General features: G+C 36.6%; 1 protein-coding gene across 1 annotated transcript in view; it reads left to right on the forward strand.

Annotated features, from left to right (window-relative positions):
- The window catches only part of RYR2 (ryanodine receptor 2), an 829,832-nt gene that overhangs the window by 285,962 nt on the left and 518,429 nt on the right, over nt 1-25,441 (forward strand). The window contains exon 3 of the mRNA XM_045165522.1: nt 10,552-10,656. Coding sequence (XP_045021457.1) covers nt 10,552-10,656 — 105 coding nt within the window. The remainder of the gene's footprint in view (nt 1-10,551; nt 10,657-25,441) is intronic.

Consider the following 25,441-nt stretch of genomic DNA (forward strand, 5'->3'; position numbering starts at 1 on the left):
TTTAAATTAATTTAGATGAAATTATCCAGCACACTTTCACAGAATGAGATGCCTGCAAAGAGTGAGATGGCTATATGGTTATGCCTGAATAAATTTGCACTGTGTTACATTGTTAATTAAATTTGAAGACATCATCTCATCACCTGCATAACTTGATGTGGAAGCCATGATTATTGTTTTCACTTCCCACGCTCCTTTGGATTTTTTTAGTGCTCTAGCTAAATTAGAGCCTGTTGATTGCCCTTAGCCACAAGGTAGTGTGAGTTGTTCCCTATTCTTTAAGCAGATTTTGAGATAAGGCGGTATGGATTTTGTGACAGAGGTCATATGTCAGATGATTAGGTTGGCCAGGTTACAGTAAAAATTATTTTTTTCCCAAAAATTTCAGGAAATGAGCTAATGAATAGGTTCTACCCAAATCTCTCTCTCTTTTTTTTTTTTTTTTGCAAATCTTCATAGGAACATCTCTATGGATCATTGGAAATTTTCAGTGGGGCAATCTGCCAAGTTTGATCGTTGTTTGTGGTACACTGGGCTCTTGCAGGGAGCAAGGCTGAGACGTCACAGACTCTGATATCTGACAAATACTTAGGACATATGTTATTTCTGCCATAATTATTTTTGTATACTTGATATCATGACTCTGCCAATTATTTACTGTATACATATGTAATAAACATGTATGTATTTCGCTAATTCTTAAAAAAAAGACTCTTGAATAGACTGAAACATTGCTCCAAAGTAATCTGTGGGCACTTCCACTGATTGATTTTGTTTTTGTGGTTTCTTTATTCATCCATTTATTTAGCTGGTTACTCAGCTCTAAACTCTGAATTTAATGGTGAAGCTCCATAGCTTTTTAACATCAGATTTCTCAAATTTGAGCCCAACTTCATGGAACATCATTGACATATATGGCTGGAAGTTATGTGCTTTACATGTAAATTAGATAAGTGGGCCATTATCTAGAGTGTGGAGAGTTGGTTTATTAAGTTTTTATTGAGCTTGTGACAGATATAGGGTTGACTTATCAGTGTTTGAAAGCAGGAGGCCGTATCCAATGAATCATTAGTAGCACATGTGAATTTTAATAGACTCTTGCATATCATTTTGAGGCTTAATTCATAGCAGAAGTCTTTCCTCAGTTTCTCTTTGAATGTCTTACTTTCAAAATGCCTTATATGTGGTTCTCACCAACAGTGACTTCTACTTAAGATACATGTGAACAGCAGTGATAAGAGAACAGACTGTATGATTTCAATACCCTCAGACCATGAAATTTTTGCATCTTGTTTTATATCTGGTTATAGTTCCAGTGTCTCCTGGTTTGTAGTCTATGGGAACTTAGAATTTATATCCTGCTGTTGTGTGAAAAATATATAAATCTTAATTGTGCTGAATAGGTTCATAGTGCTTTTCAGGTCTACTATATCCTTCTACTTTTTTTGTCTATTCATTCTATTAATTTTTGAGAGTTTAACATTGAAACTCCAAAAATCTTAATTTATCTATTAAAAAAATAATTGTAATATATAGTAAAACTATGTGTAACTTTGTTCTGTATTTTCCAAATCTCATGAAAATGTGTTATCATACTTCCATAATTTAAAGAATAAAAAGATACATATGAACAGGATTGACCTAATACAACATTCCTGTTACAATATACAAAAGGAGAGAAGTCGTGTGGGGTAGAATGTCAAACTAGGATACCTCTAGATTTGCACTGTCGTATTTGAGTCAGCTGCATGTTAAAATAATTAGAAAAATAAGATAGACTGACATATCTACTTAATATTATGTTTAATAAGATTATATTACAAGAGATGTATGCCAAGGAGAAAATATGAACATTGAGCAAATCATATGAACCCCTATTAATTCACTAGGGAGTTTCATAGTTAACTGCTAAATTTGCAGGCTGTGACTCTCTATCATGGTGGTGTACTCTCAGTTAACCTGTTTTGCCTGCTAAGAGAGCCTTTCCCATGTGGATCAGTGTTCTTAACAATGCCACTTGGAATGACTTGAGCTTTTCTGAAGGGATCCAAAGGCTTGAGACCTGTGGAAACCCAGACATATTAGTTTTATCTCTTACTGTCACATTTAACCTTGTCTTTGAAAAAGCTGATCTCCGAAAGAATCCTGTGATTGAGAACAGGGTACATATATCCTTATTTAAGGAAATCTTCTGTTAATGTTTGGTGCAAAATGATGAAGAGAAAAAGAATATGACAAGGAAAACTGCCCAGAACTATGGACTCCTATGGAATGTGTGAAAGTCTGGTGATATTCACTTTCCTAGTCTGGGGAAATGTTGTGATTAGAATTTTGAAAACATAAAGCAGAAAATGTGAACTAAGATTTTCCTTATATCCAATTTGATATTTCTTTTCTACAGTGTTCCATGTATTAATAAGTCAGTGGAATACAGCACCACAATTATATTGGAATTGTGGGATATGTAAACATTTTAGAGGATATTTTGCCCCATATGGTGGATGTAATTTTGCTTGGTTCTTGTCTTCAGATAGCAACTTAAACAACAGCAATGACAACTCTGTTTTTTAGAGAAATTTGATATCTCCATAGTTCGTGGACAAGTTGGCCTCAGTGGTTATTGTGTCTTGCCAAAGGCCACTCAGCAGATGGGTGGCTGAGAAAAAACAAACCTGTGTCAACTTCAGACCATCTGTTCCACTCCAGAGAACACCATCTTCACATTTCTTGGTAGAAGACCAACTTTTGTCTTAATTTATATCCCTGTGTTTCTGAGTTTCCATTGTGAGATACATTTTTAATTAGGCTGAGAAAATGATTTTATCGACATTTTCTGTTTGCAGTGCATTGATTTTCTTATTTGCTTCAGAACTGTTCTTTGAAGCATAGTTGAGTATATTGCCACTTAGGGATGGGGAAACTCAGGCTGATTTACCTAGAGTCCTTTGCCTGGTTATGCACTGAGTCAGAATCTCATGTTCTTTGGTATGGTGCCCTGCCTATTTTTTTATGCTATTAAACTATCAAAATTTAATACCTCATTAATTTTCAAAATATATTTTGATATATCTCTGTATTACTCTGAAGGTTATTTGGTGCATGACTTTGGTTAATTGTGTGACACAGAAAGGTAAATTTGCTTGTTTTCATATTAGAATCCTAAGATTATGAAAAAAAAAAAAACAAAAACCCAAAGTAAAGATCTGCCATTAGGGCTGTAACTACTGTGTCCCTGTCTAGACATTTGCATAATTTTCCAGAAAGAGGTAAAATCGTAGCTTGAGGCCAACTCATCTAACATTGAGCACTTTCTTTTGTAAGTCACTGTTTTAGGCTGGTGGTGCAGGGTGGGAGGGTGAAGGTCCAAGTTGAATAACAATGTTGCATGGTATTAAACTTGAACCAGTCTTTGATCCAGTCTTCAGGAGGAATATGGTTTATCTAGATTCTTTAGGGGTCATGAAGAGTGAAGTAAATAGAGATCTATTAACAGTGATCTTCAATACATATTAGTAATTACAATATGTAATTGACATAAAGTGAGCCCATTAATGGGTAAAGCCAGTCTTTGTTTTTCAGTTGCTCAGTTGTGTCTTGGCTGTTTGCAACCCCGTGGACTGCAGCACACCAGGCTTCCCTCCTGGAGTTTGCTCAAACTCATGTCCATTGAGTCAGTGATGCCATCCAACCATCTCATCCTTTCTCATCCCCCTCTCCTGCCTTCAGTCTTTCCCATCATCAAGGTCTTTTCTAGTGAGTCGACTCTTCACATCAGGTAGCCCAAGTACTGGAAATTCAGCATCAGTCCTTCCAATGAATATTCAGGCTTGATTTCCTTTAGGATTGACTGGTTTGATCTCCTTGCTGCCCAAGAGAATTCTCAAGAGTCTTATATAGCACCACAGTTCGAAAGCATCAATTCTTTGGCACTCAGCCTTCCTTATGGCCCAACTATCACATCCATACATGATTACTGGAAAAACCATAGCTGTGACCAGACAGACTTCTGTTGACAAAGTAATATCTTTACTTTTTAATTTGTTCTCTAGATTTGTCATTGCTTTTCTTAAAGGGAGCAAGCATCTTTTAATTTCATGGCTGCAGTCACCATCCACATTGATTTTGGAGCCCAGTAAAATAAAGTGTGTCACTGTTTCCATTGTTTCCCCATCCATTTGCCATGAAGTGATGGGACCAAATGCCATGATCTCCATTTTTTGAATGCTGAATTTTAAGCCAACTTTTTTCAATCTCCTCTTTCATCTTCTTCATGAGACTCTTTAATTCCTCTCTGCTTTCTGCCATAAGAGTGGTGTCATCTGCCTGTCTAAATTTATTGATATTTCTCCCTGCAATCTTGATTCCAGTTGTGCTTCATCCAGCTTGGCATTTCACATGATGTCCTCTGCATATAAGTTAAATAAGCAGGGTGACAATATACAGCCTTGACGTACTCTTTTCCCAACTTGGAACCAGTCCATTGTTCCATGTCCGGTTCTAACTGTTGTTTCTTGACCTGCATACAGGTTTCACAGGAAGCACGAAGGTGATCTGGTATTCCCATCTCTTTAAAAATTATATTAAAAAAAAAAGACATTGTTTATTTGGCTGTATCAGTTACTAGTTTCTTAGTTACACCATATGGGATCTTTGTTGCATTATAAGGGAGCTTTCATTGTGGTGCATGAACTCTAGTTATGGCATGTGGGCTGTCTAGTTGTAGCATGTGGTCTCAGTAGTTGTGGTGTTGGCTCAGTTGCTCCACAACATGTGGGATCTTCGATCCCCAACCAGGAATCAAACCTGTACCTCTTGTACTGCAAGGCAGATTCTCAACAACTGGGCACTGAGAAAGTCCCCAGTCTACTTCTATGTGAACATACATTTGTATGTAAATGTGTAGAAAAAGGCTTGGAAAGATAAACATCCAAAACCTCATCCAATTCCTATGTAGGAGGGAGTTTATGAACAATTAAGTTTGGAAAGAGATAATTTAAAAAAAAATCAGTATTTGAATTTTCACCAAAAATGCTTTTATATTTGATTTTATTGTTTTCCATTGATGGATACCTGGATATTTCACACTAAGGAAGAAAATATAAGCAAAGGAATCAATGTCTTTAAATGGAGTGGTTTGTTAGTATGCAATTTTTACATGGTGATAACAAGAGAGGTAGTCTGTAGTGGCCTGTGCTCAGTTGCTTTGGTCATGTCCGACTCTCTGAGACTCTGTGAACTGTATCCTGCCAGGCTCCTTTGACCATGGGGTTCTCCAAGCAAGAATACTGCAGTGGGTTGCCATTCTCTTCTCTAGGAGATCTTCCTGACTGAGGGATAGAACCTGTTTCCTGTGTCTGCTGCATTTCAGGCAGATTCTTTACCTGCTGAGCTACCTGGGAAGCCCCCTACAGTGGCTTATTTAGTCCCAAATTATTGCTTACAGTTAAGTCAAGGCAGTGACATGTTTCAATAGGCTTGTAAATGAGTTAGGCAGATATATCCATGGATGCCAGATGGCTTGATGTATACCTCAGTTAAAAACCTAATTGATTTTACATTCACTCTCCAGTGCCAACAAAGCCAGATGCTCTGTTGTGGTTATTCTTGGAAATTGTTTTTGTCCCATAAGATCATGTCATCGTCAGGTGGAGGAGAATGGGGACCAGTTTGTGTTTTCAAAAGAATAAAAGGTACACAGCCATGCTGCTTGCTTGTTTGTTACTTTTGCCAAAGAATACCTATCCTGAGTAAATTGACCTTGTCTCTATATGAAAAGCATTATGAACCTACTGTCTACCTACTTTGGGTTCTGGGCAGCCTAGATATACATTAAGATAGACTGAAGTATATACTTTTCTCTGGTTTAATTTTGTATGACAAGTGTAATGCTTAAGAGGCAGGTAGGTGTACAGACTGAGTAGTAGTTCTCTTTCATGTTCCCATGCGGTCTGTTTTGAAGCACCTAGAAGGTAAAGCATATATTGCATAAGGATTTATTTTATGATTTGGGAGCATACTCCCAAATCATACTTGAAAGGGCAAGTAAAGTTCTTTAAAATTGAAGTTCTAAAAATTAATTTTCTCAGTAATTAGACTTGAGTTTTAAAAAAAAACAAACAAAAAACTAAAGAATAAATGGTGATTTGCAAATGCTTGTGAATTGAAGTTCCCAGTACAGAAATATTGACTGTTTTACTTTATCTCTTGTGCTTGATGTTAGGAGTCATTTTGATTTGGGGCCATTTAGTTGGTCTTTAAGTCATGGATGAGACCGTTTATTTTCCTCTGACAACTTCATTTTGGGGAAGTGGTAAAAGGTCTTAATATACATGCTATATGTGAACGTGAAGTTGCTCAGTCGTGTCCGACTCTTTGCGACCCCATGGACTGTAGCCCAGCAGGTTCCTCCATCCATGGAGTTTTCCAGGCAAGAGTACTGGAGTGGGAAATACTGCCATTTCCTTCTCCAGGAGATCTTCCCTACCCAGGGTTGAACCCAGGTCTCCCGCATTGTAGACACACGCTTTACCATCTGAGTCAACAATACTATAGTATGATTTAAAAATTCAGGGTTATTTGAAGAAATATGCATCTAAATGAAGGAATATTTTTGGTAGTTTACTTTAAAAAGTATACAAGTTTTGGTAATGATTCTCTTGCCTAAAACAACCAGACCATTTTTCTTCAGAGCAAAAGAAACAGATAACAGTGCAAAGCTCTCATTTGTATTGTTCAAAATTTTCCTGTAAAGGGTAAACATTTTTTGTTTCTACACTGCTCAGCCTTTCTGTTACAGTTGCGTGTTTTGTGGGGAGTTGTAGGCGGCGGGGAGGTGTGGCGGGGGAGAGAGGTGGAGAGGGAGAGAAAGATAGCTCTAAAGCAAGAAAAGCCTAGAGTTTGTGTGAGAGAACTTCCTTTGCTGATTATCTGTTCATTTATTCCTGTTAACTCTCGCTATCTGTTATGAGCATGCCAGTCTAAAAATATGAATTTGGTTGGCAGGATTATTTCATTTCAAATTCATGTGATTTTCAAGTTTCTTTAAAATAAATGTAAGATATTTCAGTGATTCATACTTTAACATTTTGATTAAAGTGAAACAGGAAACAATTTAAATATACCCAAGATGTAAACTCTTCAATATGACCAGAAAGTGCCTTTTCTTGAAAATACCAGAACACTTTAGGTGTTATGAACAGGTGCATAGTTAATACTTTGTGTTTTCAAATACTATTTCTCTAAAGTAGAGTTCACTTAAGAACCAAGTTTAAGAAATGAGTGGTGCTTCATAAATGCCATAAATGGGGAGAAATGACAGTATGCAAAACCAATGACAGTAGCTCATTTATTTTGTGTCTTGTTATGGTGTTAACACTACGATAAGCTCTTTGCTTAGATCATCTCATTTATTTTTTCACAGCATCCCTATGAGGATGATATAACCCTCAAATGGGATAAAAACTATCCCATTTCTCAGGGAAGGAAAGGAAAGATTATAAAAGTTAAGAGCTCTTAAGTAGTAAGGTCTAGATTTTAGCTTTGGTTGTCTGTTTATAGAATCCAGTCTTTTAACTATTATAATATACTGATTCTAAAGCAATTCATGAATATGTGTCTGAAATCAGTTCAGTGGTATGTTGGCAATGGCTCTTACAGATTTCTGAGAGCTGATTATTACATATTTAGTGTGAGCTGATTAGTAAACTTTGATACTTTGAAATCTGCCATCATTGGAGTATTTACACCACAGTATTTTATTTACACCACCGCAAATCAAGACTTTTTTTTTTTTTTTTTTGAGACATTAGTTCACCCGCACACCATTTCTTAACAAAGTTCTCTATCGGTGCTATTTGTCAAAATGTAACTTCCAAACTCTCAGAGTTTAAGTGGATATGAATGGAATAAACAATCAGTTTTTTCCAGTAGCATTTGTTTTAGTGTGATAAATTGTTATTAATATAGTTATAACTGAGAATATTAAATTTAAAAGACCTTATCCTGAATTTCAGGGTGGAAGAGAGTCTGTTTCCTAGCTTCCAGCCTTTCATCTGAGGATTTTTGAAAAGAAAGCCCTTGTCTAGCTGACTGCTGTCAATGGAAATAATCAGTAAACAGTCCATAATAGAAGTAGATAAGAGTTTTAGTTGAGTCACACTGAGGACTATAGCTTGGAAGCCATAGATTCAAGGAGCATCTGAACTGTCTTCTGCTGGACTACAAAGTGGGGGAGGCTTATATAGGCAAAACCCACAGAGTTACATAAGTTTGTCAGTTATAATTGGATTGGCAGAAGGTAAGGATGCATGTTAAACCAGGATTGGTTAAGGGCTGAAATGGTTGAATAGTTCCATGAGGAGACCATGAGACCATAAAGGTGCAGCTGGCAGCTACTAATAGATCTTGTTTTGACCATGACTGGTGGCATCCTGAATCTGATATAGTTCAGAAATTTCAGGTCCTCGGTAATACAGGAATGTGTCTGAAATTATATCCACAGTGGCCAACTAGCCCCATTTTGAATGCCTGAACCACAGTTTTATATCTTCTCAGAACAAAAGACGAACACCAAATATGACAGGGGATACACCCCTTCTAGGTTTCTAAAGAGAAGGATTAGCTCAAACACAGCAAATCAGCGTGAACCTTGGTGTCTGGGCCCCAAAGCTCATCACTGAAGGAGTACTAGCATTAGGAATGTAGGAAGTGGGGACATTTATCTCTGCCTTCCAAATGGACATTTATCCTTCTCTAAGCAATCTGGTAAATGCAATTTTTAAAAATGGTTAAAGCAGATGTACAATGCCTGTTTGGTAGACCATAAGACAAGCTGTTCTGGTTAAAATAAAGTGCAAGACAAATGTTGTATAAACCAGAATGACTTCCCCGTACCTCAGTAAGGAAAACTTCTTTCAATCACTGTGGAGTATAAAAGCAGCGGCTGCACCCAGATTTGAGAGATTCATTTGACTACTAGCCGAGATAGTCTGAGGAGAAATGAGAGGAAGTTGGGCTGGAAGGGAGACGCACAGAAACATGTGATAAAGGGTAGAGGAATTCAGAAAAGTTTATTCAAAAACAAAACATGGGTGCCAAGAAGGCTTGTGGGGTATGAGGAAACCTAGAGATTATGTTTCTTTTTTCCATAAAATAATTTAAACTCCTAGAACCCTAGTACTTAATCTTTCCTTGAAACCTGAAAGCATCATTCTCTGCTGATAAGGATATTTTTATTGGTAGTGATTCAATTTAATAAATACGTCAACACTGTAAATTGTAATTTTGAGGCACTGAATCAGGTTATCAATTTATCCTCCTAATATTCTTTTTAGGAAGACGTATTCTTGCTTGTGTTTAATGCATTTATAATGTTCTTCTGTTAAGAAAATGCTAGCTTGAACATCTTAATTGAACAGCTGCATTGCCTACTGGATCCTGCTTATCTAAAACAAAAGCATGCATGATTGATAACATATTTGTTCCTGATTGGGATAGTACTGTCTAACTTGGCAGTCACTTCCCACCCTGTTTCGTTTGTCTCCTTGGTAGTTACTTTTTGGGATTTTCAGAATTTATGGGGTTGATTGAAGTGGAAGTTTACGGAAGGAAATAGAAAAAAAGAATGATTGACCAAATAAAGCAATACATACACACCAAATAAAAGTCAAACTATTGCATACAAAGTTAGAAGCTAGATATGATATCCAACTTGAGTAAGACAGGGTAGTTGTTATCTTTGTGGATAAAAACAAGCCTATGTAAATGAATATTTTATACCAATTCATTTTTATATTTGCTCATTGGAAGGACTGATGCTAAAGCTGAAACTCCAATACCTTGGCCACCTCATGCAAAGAGGTGACTCATTGGAAAAGACCCTGATGCTGGGAGGGAGGAGAAGGGGACGCCAGAGGATGAGATGGCTGGATGGCATCACTGACTCGATGGACATGAGTCTGAGTGAACTCCGGGAGTTGGTGATGGACAGGGAGGCCTGGCATGCTGCGATTCATGGGGTCGCAAAGAGTCGGACACGACTGAGCGACTGAACTGAACTGAACTTCACTACTGAGTGAAGTGTTTTTAGTTTTTATCAACAAGCTACTTGGTAAATTAGAAATGAATGCTTGAGAGTCAAAGAAATCTGGCTTTTTGGTCCCAGCTTGAAAAATCTAGTAATTGTGACTTGGAAAAGTAACGTAACTTGTCTAGTTTCTTATCCACACAGTAATGTTATTGTAGATGACCATGAGCATTACTGAGAAAGCTTTGAGTGCAGTGCCTAATCAGAGGAGGCGCTCAGTAAATGGTAGCTGTAGTTATCCACTAGTTAAAACACGGTTTAAGTGTGAGTGGTGTAGAGAGTATATTTGGATGATTTGGGAGCTCATGTCAGAGAACTGACAAGTGTTCTCTCTTTCTGTGAAAGAAGCTGAAGTATCACAAGGTAAGTTTGGGTCTGGATGACTGAAGGTGATGGTGATGCTGATGGTGATGCTGATGGTGATGCTGATGGTGATGCTGATGGCGACTTTCCCTCTTTCCGCACAGAACGTGCCTCCAGACCTCTCCATCTGCACCTTCGTGCTGGAGCAGTCCTTGTCTGTCCGGGCCCTGCAGGAGATGCTGGCTAACACTGTGGAAAAGTCTGAAGGGGCAAGTACTTAATTTATGTAGGCTGGCAGTATTTTAAAGAAATCAGCTATTATAAATGATTTCTTCACAGGTTTTGGAGATGTTCTTTTGACTGAAATAAGTCAATGCCATTTAGTTCTGATCTTCTTAAGTTTGCCTTTCTGCTTTATCCAGGAGATCTGGTGATGTTTTAAATAACTTAAAAAAACAAAACAAAACAAAACAAACCCATCCGTAGGGTAATCTGTGTCCTTGAACCTCATGCTTATTTCAGCAGTTAAAGCAGAATCTCTTTCTTTGAGCATTTCTTACATTTTCAGAGCTGTTATTTTGACTCTTCCAATTAATTGCTTTATGCATGGCTGTCATTAATCTTTATTCATTCTCAAATGCCTCTAACCATGTGACTGTGTTCTAAGCTTCTTTATGGCAAGTAAAATTTCATGGCACTCATATATTTGAAGTAACGAAATTATGGTGTTACAGCTTTAATCAGTTGTAATTTTGCAAATAGCTAATCATTTTCTTCTGAAAATTGAGATTTTTATTCTGTCGCCAAATGCAGACATTTTTCTTTGAAAGCTTATTTGGTAATTTAAATTATGTTCCATTCTATGTTGAGTGATTCTGGGCTACTACCCATTCTTAGCTAATTCATTAAATTTTAGAGTTAAGCAGGAGGGTGTTGGTCAAATTTTTGTTTCCTATTTATGTGTTTGCTTGTTGCTATAATTACTGCAGTATATATTTTAATAAACTATAATAAACTATAATAGTTTATATAATAGTTTATATAATAAACTAAGACAAACTGTACTATTTCCAGGAATGAAACTGAACTTATTGATTTGCCATTATTGGTCCATGTGTTACTGTTTTTGTTGTTAATCATTGCTGTGGTTTGGATAAGTAAAGAGATTAAAAAATGATAATAAACCATTTAACAGAAAATGAATGATAAATTCTGATGTGATATATTTTCATTAGCCTTGTAGTTTTTTAAATTTTAGTATCACACAGGTAGGACTTTAATTGCCTTGTGCATTAATTTTAAATTAATTTAAAATTTTAATACTATATCACATGTATGTATATATGGAAGAGATACTTTAGTGATTTTTCTTTGATATTAGAGTAACAGCTTATTTTTTAAAAGATCCAACTATGTTATGCATATTTAATTTTTCAAGTATATTTTTGGTTACAACAGTTTGAAATTACAGTATTAAACTACATGAAGTTTAAAAAATTGTTTTTCTTTATATTAATGCAGTGCTTTTGGAGTAGGGTTGAATTTAAGCCTTTCTCAATTCAACTAGTTTTCTTTCTACCTGGATAACCAACCCCTCTTGGGTTTTAAACATCACTGAGGCATGCTGCTGCTGCTGCTAAGTCGCGTCAGTCGTGTCCAACTCTGTGCGACCCCAGAGACGGCAGCCCACCAGGCTCCCCTGTCCCTGGGATTCTCCAGGCAAGAACACTGGAGTGGGTTGCCATTTCCTTTTCCAATGCATGAAAGTGAAAAGTGAAAGTGAAGCCTCTCAGTTGTGTCCGACTCTCAGCGACCCCGTGGACTGCAGCTTACCAGGCTCCTCCGATCATGGGATTTTCCAGGCAAGAGTATTGGAGTGGGTTGCCATTGCCTTCTCCACTCACTGAGGCATATCTGCTTTGAAATTCCAATCTGTCTTTATGAAGGAAAATTCTTTTCCTTTTGCATGAGCATAAGAAAAGTGTGTATTGTCATTTCACTTATCTTTGTAGATACCAACTTATGATTAAATTACCATAAAATTTTCAGGTTGCTAAGCTGCTTTTTCTAAATTTAAACTCTTGATAAGAGGTTTTATCTCCCCAGAATCTGGAGAATGGATTAGGCAAGCTCTCAAATTATCTGTGTATATAGAACGTGTTGAAAATACTATTTTTTGACTTATTGAAGATACTCATTAGTTAGAATTTCTGCCCCCCCAAATATATTTATTTAGCTTAATTTTGAGTTGTTCTCCTCTAGAAAGCTTCTGTCAGAGATAACATGATAATTTATGTGATATGTGGAAAATCATTTATAAAGCCCAGTGTAGCTACCATTAGACATTAATTCTTAAATGAAAATTGAGAAAAAACAGCTTCAGAAAAGGAAAATATTTCATTGAGCCAAATCTCACTTTCACACTAGGAAGAACCACTCTCCAGTGACTCAGAGGATATTATATTTGGGGAAAAGAAAATGCTCTCTTAGACTACCGGAGAGTTTTGATTGTACCTGGGAGTGATGTTCGGGCTCCCCAGATGGCGCTAGTGGTAAAGAACCTGCCTGCCAATGCAGGAGATGTAAGAGTGATACTCAAAATATTTCATAACTAGTTTGGCACAGGCATCAATTATTCAGAGTGGAACTCAGCCAGAATGCTTGAGTCAAGGTTCTGGCAAGATTTGGGGGTTAGTCTGAGCAATTTGGGGGTATTCTGGAGGAGTCATGGGCTGGTCAGAATTAGGGAATGATAGGGACTTGGGGCTGAGGTTATTCACTAGGAGAGCTAGTTTGCCACCTAACAACCGTCTTCATCATAATGGTGCAAACAGCAAAAGATCATATCTGATTACATGTCGTCAGTGGATGCTGCTGCCACTCGTAGGAGTCAAGTCTTTGGACTCCATAGGTATCCATACCCTCTTTACTAGCCCCTCATGTGTCTTCTTTAAACTCATGGGAATCAGTAGCAAATACTTTTGGCAAGCAGACTATCATCTCTAACAATAAGTTATATGCAGTAGATTTGCTTATAAAGATCCACTTTGTCTTGGATGAAGTATGTCAGCAAGGAGATGCTAATTTTCTTGAAATCATTTCTTTTTTGTGATATGTTTATTTTTTAATTTTTTGAGCATCTGCTTTATTTTTTTAATTGGAATGTGACTGCTTTCCAGTGTTGTGCGAGTTTCTGCTGCACAACAACGTGAATCAGCTCTAGGTATACATATGTGCCCTCCTTGAGCCTCCCTCACACTTCCCTGTGCCCACCGCACCCACATCCTACCCCTCTAGGTCTCATGGAACTCCCTGTGCTATCCAGCAGCTATCTGTTTTATACATGGTAGTGTATATATGTCAGTGCTAGAAATCATTTCTCTCCCTACACGTTAAAGAGTGTACCCAAAAGAATCTTGTGTATTACTTAATTCCCCCACTCTCTTATGATCAGCTTTCTTTGAGAAGCCTTGTTTTTTTAAAAAAAAAATTCTAAACTTCCTTATGTAATTCAATGCTATTAATAATACTGATACTATTTATTATCCAAAAATGCACATAGCAATACAAACACACTTGATGATAATGATAAAAAATTTCACTTAGAACCATGCCTTTTCTTTTTTGTGGTTAAGCACCATTTGCTTTATATTCTTAGGTTCCACCAAATAGATGCATGGTTTTTATAAAGTTGCAGGAAATTTAATGGGAAATCCCCAACATCATTTGTGTCAAACACATCATGAAGATTATTGATAACAAAAACAGATGTGTAAGATGAAACAGGAAAAATATTACTTAATTTAATGAAGCTTTGATTCCACAGAATTGATTATTGTGGCTTATTAGTAAAATAACTAGAACATACAACGAAAGTGAAAGTCGCCGAGTCGTGTCCGATTCTTTGTGACCCCATGGATTTTATAGAGTCCATGGTATTCTCCAGGCCAGAATACTGGAGTGGGTAGATGTCCCCTTCTCTAGGTGATCTTCCCAACTCGGGGATCGAACTCAGGTCCTCCCGCATTGTAGGCAGATTCTTGACTAGCTGAGCCACCAGGGAAGAGGGAACTAGTAGTATAAGTGGTGTAAGAAGCCTTCTGAAATATTTTATTAAAAGAGGTTTTCTAAAATATCTGCTTTTTTAAAAAAGTATGATTAAACTGATCCAGATCAGTTTAATTATATGTAATTCCAGATCAGTATGCAATTCCATTGAATATAATTCAGCTTTTATTCAAAGCATACCAGTAGTAAACAGGCCAAGAGCTTTTTAGCTTTATATGAATAGCTGCTCACAGGGACTTTAAAATCCTGAGAGTGGAGACAATACAAATAATACAAGGAGAAAATGACCGCAGGATCAATGCCCATCCCTTTTGGCCAAATTTTCTTGTATCCTCTGTATATGCACTTCCTTGCTTCTGTTAATTTTTTGTTCCCTGCCCCCCAGGTTTTAGGTGGCTCTGGATCACTAGTCTGCTTCTGTATCTACTTCTGTCTATCTCCTCTCATTCTTCAGATTTATTTTGCATATTGTGATATCAGATCAGATCAGATCAGTCACTCAGTTGTGTCCGACTCTTTGCGACCCCATGAATCGCAGCCCACCAGGCCTCCCTGTCCCTCACCAACTTCCGGAGTTCACTCAGACTCACGTCCATCGAGTCAGTGATGCCATCCAGCCATCTCATCCTCTGTCGTCCCCTTCTCCTCCTGCCCCCAATCCCTCCCAGCATCAGAGTCTTCTCCAATGAGTCAACTCTTGGCATGAGGTGGCCAAAGTACCGGAGTTTCAGCTTTAGCATCATTCCTTCCAAAGAAATCCCAGGGCTGATCTCCTTCAGAATGGACTGGTTGGATCTCCTTGCAGTCCAAGGGACTCTCAAGAGTCTTCTCCAACACCACAGTTCAAAAGCATCAATTCTTCGGTGCTCAGCCTTCTTCACAGTTCAACTGTCACATCCATACATGGGCTAAAAGCTAGGTTTTCTAGAATTTGAGAACTGGTTAAGAATACGTTGTGCCACATATTCACTCTGTGGCTTTAAGGAAGGTCAGTCTTTATCATCAGGTTTGTGCGTGCTGAGTTGTTTCAGTCGTGTCCGACTCTGTGTGAACCCATGGACTGTAGCCCGCCAGGCTCCTCTGTCCATGGGATTCTCCAGGCAAGAATACTGGAGTGGGTTGCCATGCCCTTCTCCAGGGGATCTTCCCCACCCAGGGATGGAACCTGCATCTCTTACATCTCCTGCATTGGCAGGCAGGTTCTTTACTACTAGTGCCACCTGGGAAGCCCCAGTCATCAAATTTAGTGAAAAATAGTATTTAAAAAAAAGAATTATCAGTAAATTTCACAGATTGCAAAACCAAAGCCCTTTCTATTATGCCGTGTCATTTCTCACTTTGTATCTGTGCTTCTGTGAAATGGAGACCTAAATTAAATTAGACATTACAAAATAAAATTGAATGGAGAAAACGTTCATTGAAAATGCTTCTTAATTAATTCAGGTATAATGAAACAAATGGCCAAAAGCATAGGACCATCTAAATCATTAAATCTTATTAACTAGATCACACACACAAATAAGCAAACAGTATCACTGACTATATTTTAACCTAACTGTGCCATCATCAAACTGGCAGGATCACATGGCAGAACTGGCTGGCTGGGAGACTGGATGGAGAGGGAAGGGGTTCCTGAAATAGCCATGGTTGCAGAGAAGCAAACTACCAAGGCCAGGGAAAAGGCAGTCAGGGATTAGTAGCAGTTCAATCAAAGGCACATACAAGTATGAGAAAAGGAATAAATAAAACAATAAAAACAGCCACTTTTAAATGGATGCTAAATATTCCTTATATACTCTCATTTAATAATCACTAAATCTGATGATTTTTTATGATTTTGAAATTATATATGTCAGTGATAATATTTGCTCATTTTTGTGTGTGTTCTAGTTAATAAAGTTTAATAATGTAGATGATCGTATGCTTTTGGCCATTTGTTTCATTATACCTTAATTCAGAAGCATTTTCAATGAATTCTTTCTCCATTCAAGTTTATTTTTGTAATATCTAGTTTAACTTAGGATTCTGTTTCATAGAAGCACAGATATGAATTGAGAAGTGAGACAGTATAGTGGAAAGGGCTTTTGTTTTACAATCTGTGAAATTTATTGATTTTTTTTTCAAATACTATTTTTAATAGTTTCACTTGTTGACAATGCATTGCTTTTGTTTTAACATCATGAATATATTAAGTGACTTACTCGTATTAGTGTTCGGAGGGTATATACAAAAATAACATTGAGTGTCCTTTCTATCTTTTGGTTTAGCTGTTTCTAAGAGAATTGTAGGAGAAGGCACTGGCAACCCACTCCAGTACTCTTGCCTGAAGTATCCCAGGGATGGGGGCTGCCATCTATGGGGTTGCACAGAGTCAGATACAACTGAAGCAGCAGCAGCAGGAGAATTGTAGGGTCCTTTCCCTTCTGACTTTTGCTTGTAGCCGCTTGACTATTGGTGCCTTATTGTTAGACTATTAGTAGCTTGAACCAAGAAACAAAAACTAAAATTAAACCAGTATTTGTCCATTATATCCTGCTTTTTGGTGGGGAAGGAGATTAAAATTTTTAATTTCAATGGTTCTGATTAGTATCATTCATTCATGTCGTATTTTCCTCATTACTATAGGTAATTGGTAGGGTTTTTTTTGGTAGTTTCCTATAATATAAATTACAAATGATGCTTTAAATATCTATAAAATTACAATGTAATTATAAATATTGCTTAGTATGAATAAGTCAGTTCTAATCATTTATATATTTAATGCAAGCTTTGAATATTTAGAAGATATGCTTTATAAACCTCTGTGGGTAGAAAGATGAATAATAAGTGAGTTTTGCCATCAATGGATTCACAGTCTAATGCAAGAATAGAAGGACAATTATAGTGCCGTATGATGTGTGTTATCATAGAAGAGTAGATATAATTATTGTATTAGCAGAAGGAAGGGATTGAGTTTGTGGAACTTGGCATTCTTTTGAATTTTCTTTGGACTTTCTATTACTACATCATTTCTAAGACAAATGGAAATAATATTAAAGCTATTAATATAAAAGTCACTTAAATTTTTTCTCCAGGGAACAATTTAATCTCATTATGCTGTTCTTTAGAATTCTATTAGAAACTGGTACTTGCCAAGAGGACTATACATAACATGTTCAGGGATATTCTTAATATGATTTTTATGTTTAAATTTATTGAAATAGTTTATTATTTTATATGAAATCCTGAGTGTTTCATATTTCTAAATTATATAATCTTGTAATTAAAGTTACAAAATGCCAGAGTTATCAATAGACTTAGTTATCAATCGAGAGATATATCAGACTCCGACACTTTCAGTTTTTATGAAAAATGAAGTTATAGAATAGGGAGTATTATTAAAACAATTGTGTCACTCTCTTAATAAAACCTCTGCTTTTTTAGAAGCATATATTCTGAAAGTATTCAAAATGCATCATGAAGTAGCCATTTAAATTAACTGGTAAATGAGGTATCATTTTTTAAAATACATTTTATAAACATTAAACCACCATAAATCAATTTTTAAAAAATACATTTATCAAACAATGAAGTAATAATTTCAGGCAAGTAATTGCATTTAAGATCATTTTATATAAATGCAAGAGCAGAAGTTGAAGTTCAAGATGTGTGCTATATTGCATAGTGATTAGGCATATAGATTATAGAGAAACTCCATGAGTTAAATTTCTGGTAATCTTTGGAAAACTGCTTAAACTTTCTGTACCTCTGTTTTCTAGTCTGTAAAGTGGGGGCAAATAATAGTGTCCTCCCATTATATTGTTGTGAGGATGTAATAAGTCAATATGAAGTGTATAGAACATTCATAGCACATAGGAAGCACACTATAGCCGTACTGTGCATGCATGCTAAGGCGCTTCAGTCATGTCCGACTCTCTGTGAGCCCATGGACTGTAACCTGCCAGGCTCCGCTCTCCATGGGATTCTCCAGGCAAGAATACTGAAGTGGGTTGCCACGCCCTCCTCCAGGGGATCTTCAGGAACCAGGTATTGAACCCACCTCTTTTATGTCTCCTGCATGGGGAGGCTATTTCTTTACCAGTAGCGCCACCTGGGAAGCCCATATCTTATTATAGCCCTTATCTTATTGTTATTGTATTTGCTTTGGGATGCAAATGTCTTCTCCAGACCAAATATTTGGTCCAAATAATAAAAGCAAAGCAAACAGCAATTACCTGAGGGCTCCAGAGAGTTTAACAAAAGCAGGAAGATTCTGGAGAGAAGCCAGCCTTGGAAAATAGAATTGGGGCAGATTGGTTTTACATTTTTAAGGTTTTTAGCCTGAAGATTGTGGTCGCTAAAACTTTGAAAGAACAAGCACAGTCTCTCCGAAGACAAAATTCAGGGCCTCTTGAAAGTCAAGGAGTAGTTCTAGAAAAGAGAAATCCAGAGAGAGGGAGACCCACATTTTGTGCATAAACTCTGCCCGGGTCTCTGGCTGATGCTTAACCATCTGTATGGGGGACAGACGTCAATTCAGTTACCACTGCTAACGTTATTACTGCTCTGAGATCTGCACTGCCACCAAGCATTTTGCAGTTTGCAGTTTGAGTCCTACCAAGTGGATTTCTCGTTAAAACAAACACATCAGTGTTCTTCAGCGGTGTATAGTAGAACTGCAACAATATAAAAGGACAGGACACAATTCACCGTTGCTTAGGAAACAATCAAATGTGACCCAATCTCAAGGTAAATGACTGCCAAGAACTACAGAGGGACAGTCTTAGCAGATGAAGATTTAAAGCAGCTGCTGCTGCTGCGTCACTTCAGTCGTGTCCGACTCTGTGCGACCCCATAGACGGCAGCCAACCAGACTTCCCGTCCCTGGGATTCTCCAGGCAAGAACACTGGAGTGGGTTGCCATTTCCGTCTCCAGTGCATTAAAGTGGAAAGTGAAAGTGAAGTCGCTCAGTCGTGTCCGACTCTAGCGACCCCATGAACTGCAGCCCACCAGGCTCCTCCGTCCACGGGATTTTCCAGGCAAAAGTACTGGAGTGGGGTGCCATTGATTATGGCTATATTCAGTGCAATCAAGGAAAGTATGTTTACTCTCAACAAAAGAATTCAAAAATCAACATGTAAAAATGATTCAAGTAACAAAATGGAATTTCTGTAAAATGGAAAACCACATTATCTGAAAAGTTTACTTATTTAGTAAGTGAACTAGGAAACAAATTAATCTCAATTGGAGTCTGAAGTCGATGCTTTTTAGCTCTTTACTATGGAGTATTCATGTAATAAGAGGGGAGCAGTCCCATGAACTAATTATCTTCAGGTTCTTCAGATAAGAATTCTGAAAATTAGTCTCAGTGGGCTAAATCAAGGTGTCAGCAGGACTGCATTAATGATGATAGCTCTAGGGAGGAATCTATTATACTTCATTGCCTTTTCTAGCTTCTATTCTTGGGTGGTGGCCCCTCTTTCATCTTTAAAGCTAGCAACGTTATATATTCATAGTTTCTGTGTATTAGGATGCAGATGGCTTTGAGGTGCCACTATTTGCCCTTCTACATCATGGAAACACAGTTTGAGTAAGATGTTGTTTGCAAGATGAGATGAGAACCAGAGATATCTAGTTGAATAAGGACTGAAAAGTGTGATTTGGTTTCATAGGAGCCTGGCTTTTCTGCAAAGCTATCAATATTAATGTCAGTCTATCCTATGTGTGTGTATATATACATGCACACACACATATGAATTAATAGGTTCACACACATTTTAAATTAAAAAGACTTTATTCTCTAAAGAGTTTTTAGTATTTACTTGTCATTCCAAAAGTGGTGCTCAATATTTCTTTTGTATTTAAGTAGATTTTGGTACATGTTCACTATATCTAAAAGACTTATTTGTTCATGCTCTTGGGCATGTAGGCCAAGGATCAAAAATTAATAATTAATGTTGTATCTACCCTGGTTGAGTTTTATTTTCATACTGATTATTTTTCAGTTTGCTTTCTCTTCATTAAAGTGAATTGGAGTAGTGTGAAGGAAAAAGGAAGTGTTGGCACGTCTTGCTTGTGGTTCATATAAGATAGATGGTGTTCTAACATTTAATAATAAGTTCTGCACATTATTAAAAATAAGTTACTCAGATGATTGGGCTAATGATTCACTGGATAGAAAAATGAAGTTTACTTAAACACTTGATATTGTTCATCATTTCAAATATGTTACTGCTCTACATTCTAAGTCTCCTTAAAACACAGACTCAGACAATTAGGATATGAAACTGTGATTATACTTTTAAATATTCTCAGTGCAGTAGAAATCTGCCTCTGAAGAGACAAAAGACTGAACAGGGCTCCTTTTTGATAAAGAAAAATAATAACCAGACTCACAATTTTTATTTTTGTGTCAGGAAGATGCCTTCTGAACTATGGTAAGGAATCAATAAATTTTATATATTGGTATTGCTGAAAGTCATTAGTGACATGTAAAGCACAAGTAGCAAAATAAAAAATAAACAAGTGGGACTCCAACAAACTAAAAAGCTTCTACACTGCAAAAGAAACAATTAACAAAATGAAAAGGCAGCCTATGGGATGGGAAACCATATTATGCAAACCATAGTATGTGATAAGGGGTTAATGTCCAAAATATATAACAAGCTCATGCAATTCCAAAATAACAAATAGCAATAGCAACACCCCAAATAATGCAATCAAAAATAGACAAAAGAACTGAATAGACATTTTCCCAAAGATGTGTGAAGGGCAAACAGATATGTGAAAAGATGCTTATCACCGCTAGTCATTAGTGAAATGCAAGTCAAACCCACACTGAGATATCATCTCATACCTTTTAAAATAGTCATCATCAAAAAGATAAAAGATAACAAATGCTGATGAGGTTACAGAGCAAAGGGAATCCTGTCCTCTTGGTGGGATTGTAAACTAGTAGAGCCGCTGTGGGAAACAGTATAGAGGATCCTCAAAAATGAAAAATAGAACTACCATATGATCCAGCAATCCCATATGATTGCTGGATAGGATCCAGAACTACCATATGATCCAGCAGTTTGGGGAATATATGCAAAGGAAATGAAAACATTAATGAGGAAAGATATCTGCACCCCCCATTTTCAGAGCAGCATTATGATAACCACGACAGTGGAAACAACCATTGATGGATGAACGGATAAAGAAATTGTGTTACCTGTGTACAGTGGAATACTGTTTAGCTATAAAAATGAGGAGATTCTGCCATTTGGGACAACATGGATGGACCTTCAGGGTATTAGCTAAGTCCAACAGAGGAAGACAAATACTGTGTGATCTCACTTATTTGTGGAATCTGAAACAACAACAACAAAAAGAAACTCAGGAAAAGAGATCAGCTTTGCGGTTATCAGAGGTGGAGAAGAGGGAAATTGGAGGAAGGGTCAAAATTACAAGCTTCCAGTTCTAACTAAGTATTGGGGATGTAATGTGCATCATGGTGACTATGTACATCATGGTTAACACTGCTATATGGTATATAAGAAAAATGTTAAGAGATTAAATCGTAAGAGTTTTTATCTCAAGGAAAAATGTTTTTTTTTCTTTTTTTTTGTATTCTCTTTTCATTTTATCTACATAACATGATGAATGCTATCTAAAATTATTGGGTGATCATTGTACAATATTTGTAAGTCAAATCATTATGCTATACACCTTAAACTTATACCATGATATTTATCAATTATATCTCAATAAAACTAGGAAAAAGTGGTGCCCTCCATGCATGCAATATTCAGCTTAAGTTTAAATTCAGCTTAAATTTCAGCTTAAGTTTAAATTTCAGAGCCGTTTCCATCTTCTGGTTTCATAACAGTAATATAAAAGAGTATAAACTGAAGATAGTTTCTTCATAGTCCATTTTTCCCCTGAAGATAATCACAGCTAATATTGGTTTATATCTGTCTAGAACATCATGTATAAAATTTTTTTTCCATGGACTGTTGTATCATCTTTTATAATTTAATCATATATGGTTAAAAATATCAGAAATGCTAATCAAAACTACAGTGAATTTCTCCTAAAACCAGTCAAAATGGTCATCATCAAAAAAATCTATAAACAATAGATGCTAGAAATCGTATGGAGAAAAGGGAATCCTCTTACACTGTTGGTAGGAATGTAGATTGGTATAGCCAATATGGAGAACAGTATGGAGGTTCCTTAAAAAATGAAAAATAGAGCTACCAGGTATCCCATGCCTGGGCATATATCGGGAGAAAAACCATAAATCAAAAAGATACATGCACCCCAGGGTTTACTGCGCCACTATTTACAGTACCCAAATATGGAAGCAACCTAAATGTCCACCAACAGAGGATTGGATAAAGAAGATGTCGTATATAAATATACAATGGAATATTACTCAGCCATAAAAAGGAATGTAATTATTCCATTTGCAGACATGTGGATGGACCTAGAGACTGTCGTACAGAGTGATGTCAGGAGAAATATCATGTTGATACATTTATGTGGAATCTAGAAAAATGGTGTAGATGAAAGTTGTTTGCAAAGCAGAAATAGAGACACAGACATAGAGAACAAATGTATGGATACCAAGGGTGGAAGACTGGTGGAATGTGGAACTTGGCATTTGGAGATTGGAATTAACGTATGTACACTAATATGTATAAAATAGACAGCTAGTGAGAACCTCCTGTACAGCACAATGGACCTCAGCGCTTTGTGGTGACCTGAATGGGAAGGAAACCCCAAAAAGAGGAAATACATGTCTAAGTATAGCTGATTCACTTTGCTGTACCGCAAAAACTAACAGAACATTGTAAAGCTATTATATTCCATTTAAAAATATTAAGACACTAAAAATGCAAGAGAATCCAGGCTTAATTGATTAGGGCTCTGGCACAGATTTTCTTTAGTTCTCTTGGCTCTGTTCTTTGGTTCTTAGATTAGTTTCTCTAGTTATAGCAGGGCTGCAGCAATTTCAGGAATGATTCAAATTCAGCATCATCCATAGGCGCACAAAGCATCTGACTTTCTTTGCTTTTATTTATGAGACTAATGAGATTTTCCCAGAAACCACCTGGTGGACTTCCCCTTATATCCATTGTCACATAGTCGTTGCCCAGATTATTAACAAGCAAGAGGAAATGTGGCCAACACAACTGGCTTAGAGGGGAGAGAGGACACCTTTACAAAATTAGGGATTTTTCTGGAAGAAACAGCAGGGTTATATATGTAAATGAATGTTGAGCAGACATGGCGTTATCCTCCTTAAGCCTTATTTCGAAAAAGTTATTTATATTTGAGATCCTCCAGGTTCTTGAGCCAAACTAGGTTAGCAAGTTGTCAGTAAATCCTTATCCAGAAAGAAAAATCAAAGTCTGTGCTCAGTTGTTTCTATATCTGGGGAATGTTAAACCCTTGCTTACTTCTTCACCCAACTGATTCATGTAGTATTTGTTCCACAAAAGTACGTTGAGATGCTATTGTGAATTCCATGCTGGTAATGCAGGAATAAATAAAAATGCACCTTGTTTGTGAGGAATTTAGTGATCTAATAGTGAAAAGTAAAAGTAAATAATGATTGAACATGGGTGAAATATGCTTTGATACTGAAGTCCAATGAGAGTCCAGAGGAGGGAAGTCTTAATTACTTACCCAGCACTACCTCCCCTGTATAAAGACACACATCCCTTCATAAATGCCTGAGGTCTTCTACAGGTTAAAAACAGTGAAAAACTTAACAGATTAGTCTGTTTATATTATAGACAAAATGATGTTACTAGCTATTTATATTGAAACTGAAATTCCCAATTAACTACTAATAACATTTTACTTTAAGAAGCGGGGTACTATATACCTTGCTGTTCAGGAGCATCCCTGATAAAATACTGCTTTGGGAATGGCTCTGTGATGCTAATAAATGAACCAACATATTACTGACTAATGTGTTCGTTAGGTAGCATCTTCTCTAAAGCCTCTGTATATAACCATTACCTGTCTTTCATCTGTGAAATTAGTGCAGTGATTTAGAAGGTGAACATGATTATAACTTCTTGAGAGGCTTACAGCTAAAAATATTCACTGAGCAGCAACTATTTGTCTACCACTTATAAGAATGTGGACCTTTGTCTATGTTTGAAACATATGCCCTCTATTTGTAGACGCTTTGTTTTATTGTCTTTTTGTCTCTAAAAAGACAACTTCCTACTCTGAAGCAAAGTATACTACATATTTCTATGTGTTTGAATGATGTGGTTTCCAGAGATACCAGCACCAAACTCAATAAGGAGGTCAGTTTCATCAGCATGTAATTGAATCACCATGCCAGAGTTGTGCACTGTTTTAGATTATGACTCTTTAATGTATAGATTATTTTATTATATTACTGTCATTCAATTTGAACATCTTCTTCAGATTTTTTCTATTTTAAGTAAAAAAATTTTCATGTGTAAATACTTGCTTAATTCACTTGCTATCAAATATTTGTGATAGATGATTCTGAATTTACCAGTAATTTAAAGATATTCATGACCTGTTGAACTAAACAACTTCTAATTTTTATTCTCTTAAAGTAAACTTTATTTTCTTAAAAAATTGCAGTCTAATTTGACAGAATATATCCTTTTGAACTATTTTTTATCAAATGCTACTTCTCCTTACTTCCCCCATACCCTCACTAGCACCATTTCTTACCTCACTTGAGTTTTCTCTAAAGCATTTCTTTTCCTTCTGTCATATTAATGTTGTGCATTCGTGTTTTTATTTTTTGTCTTTATTAATTTTCACTGGAGTATCGTTACTTTACAGTGTTGTGTTAATCTCTACGATACAGCTAAGTGCATACTGCTACATGGATATAGCTGTATTCACTTAGCTTGGTGAATATTTAGGTCGCAGATATTGAGTAGAGTTCCCGGTTCTCTACAGTAGGCTCTCACCAGTTCTCTATTAATAGTTTATATATACAGTTTCTATAGTGTTTATAT

This window comes from Bubalus bubalis, chromosome 4 (genome assembly GCF_019923935.1).
Source record: "Bubalus bubalis isolate 160015118507 breed Murrah chromosome 4, NDDB_SH_1, whole genome shotgun sequence".
Classification (NCBI taxonomy): domain Eukaryota; kingdom Metazoa; phylum Chordata; class Mammalia; order Artiodactyla; family Bovidae; genus Bubalus; species Bubalus bubalis.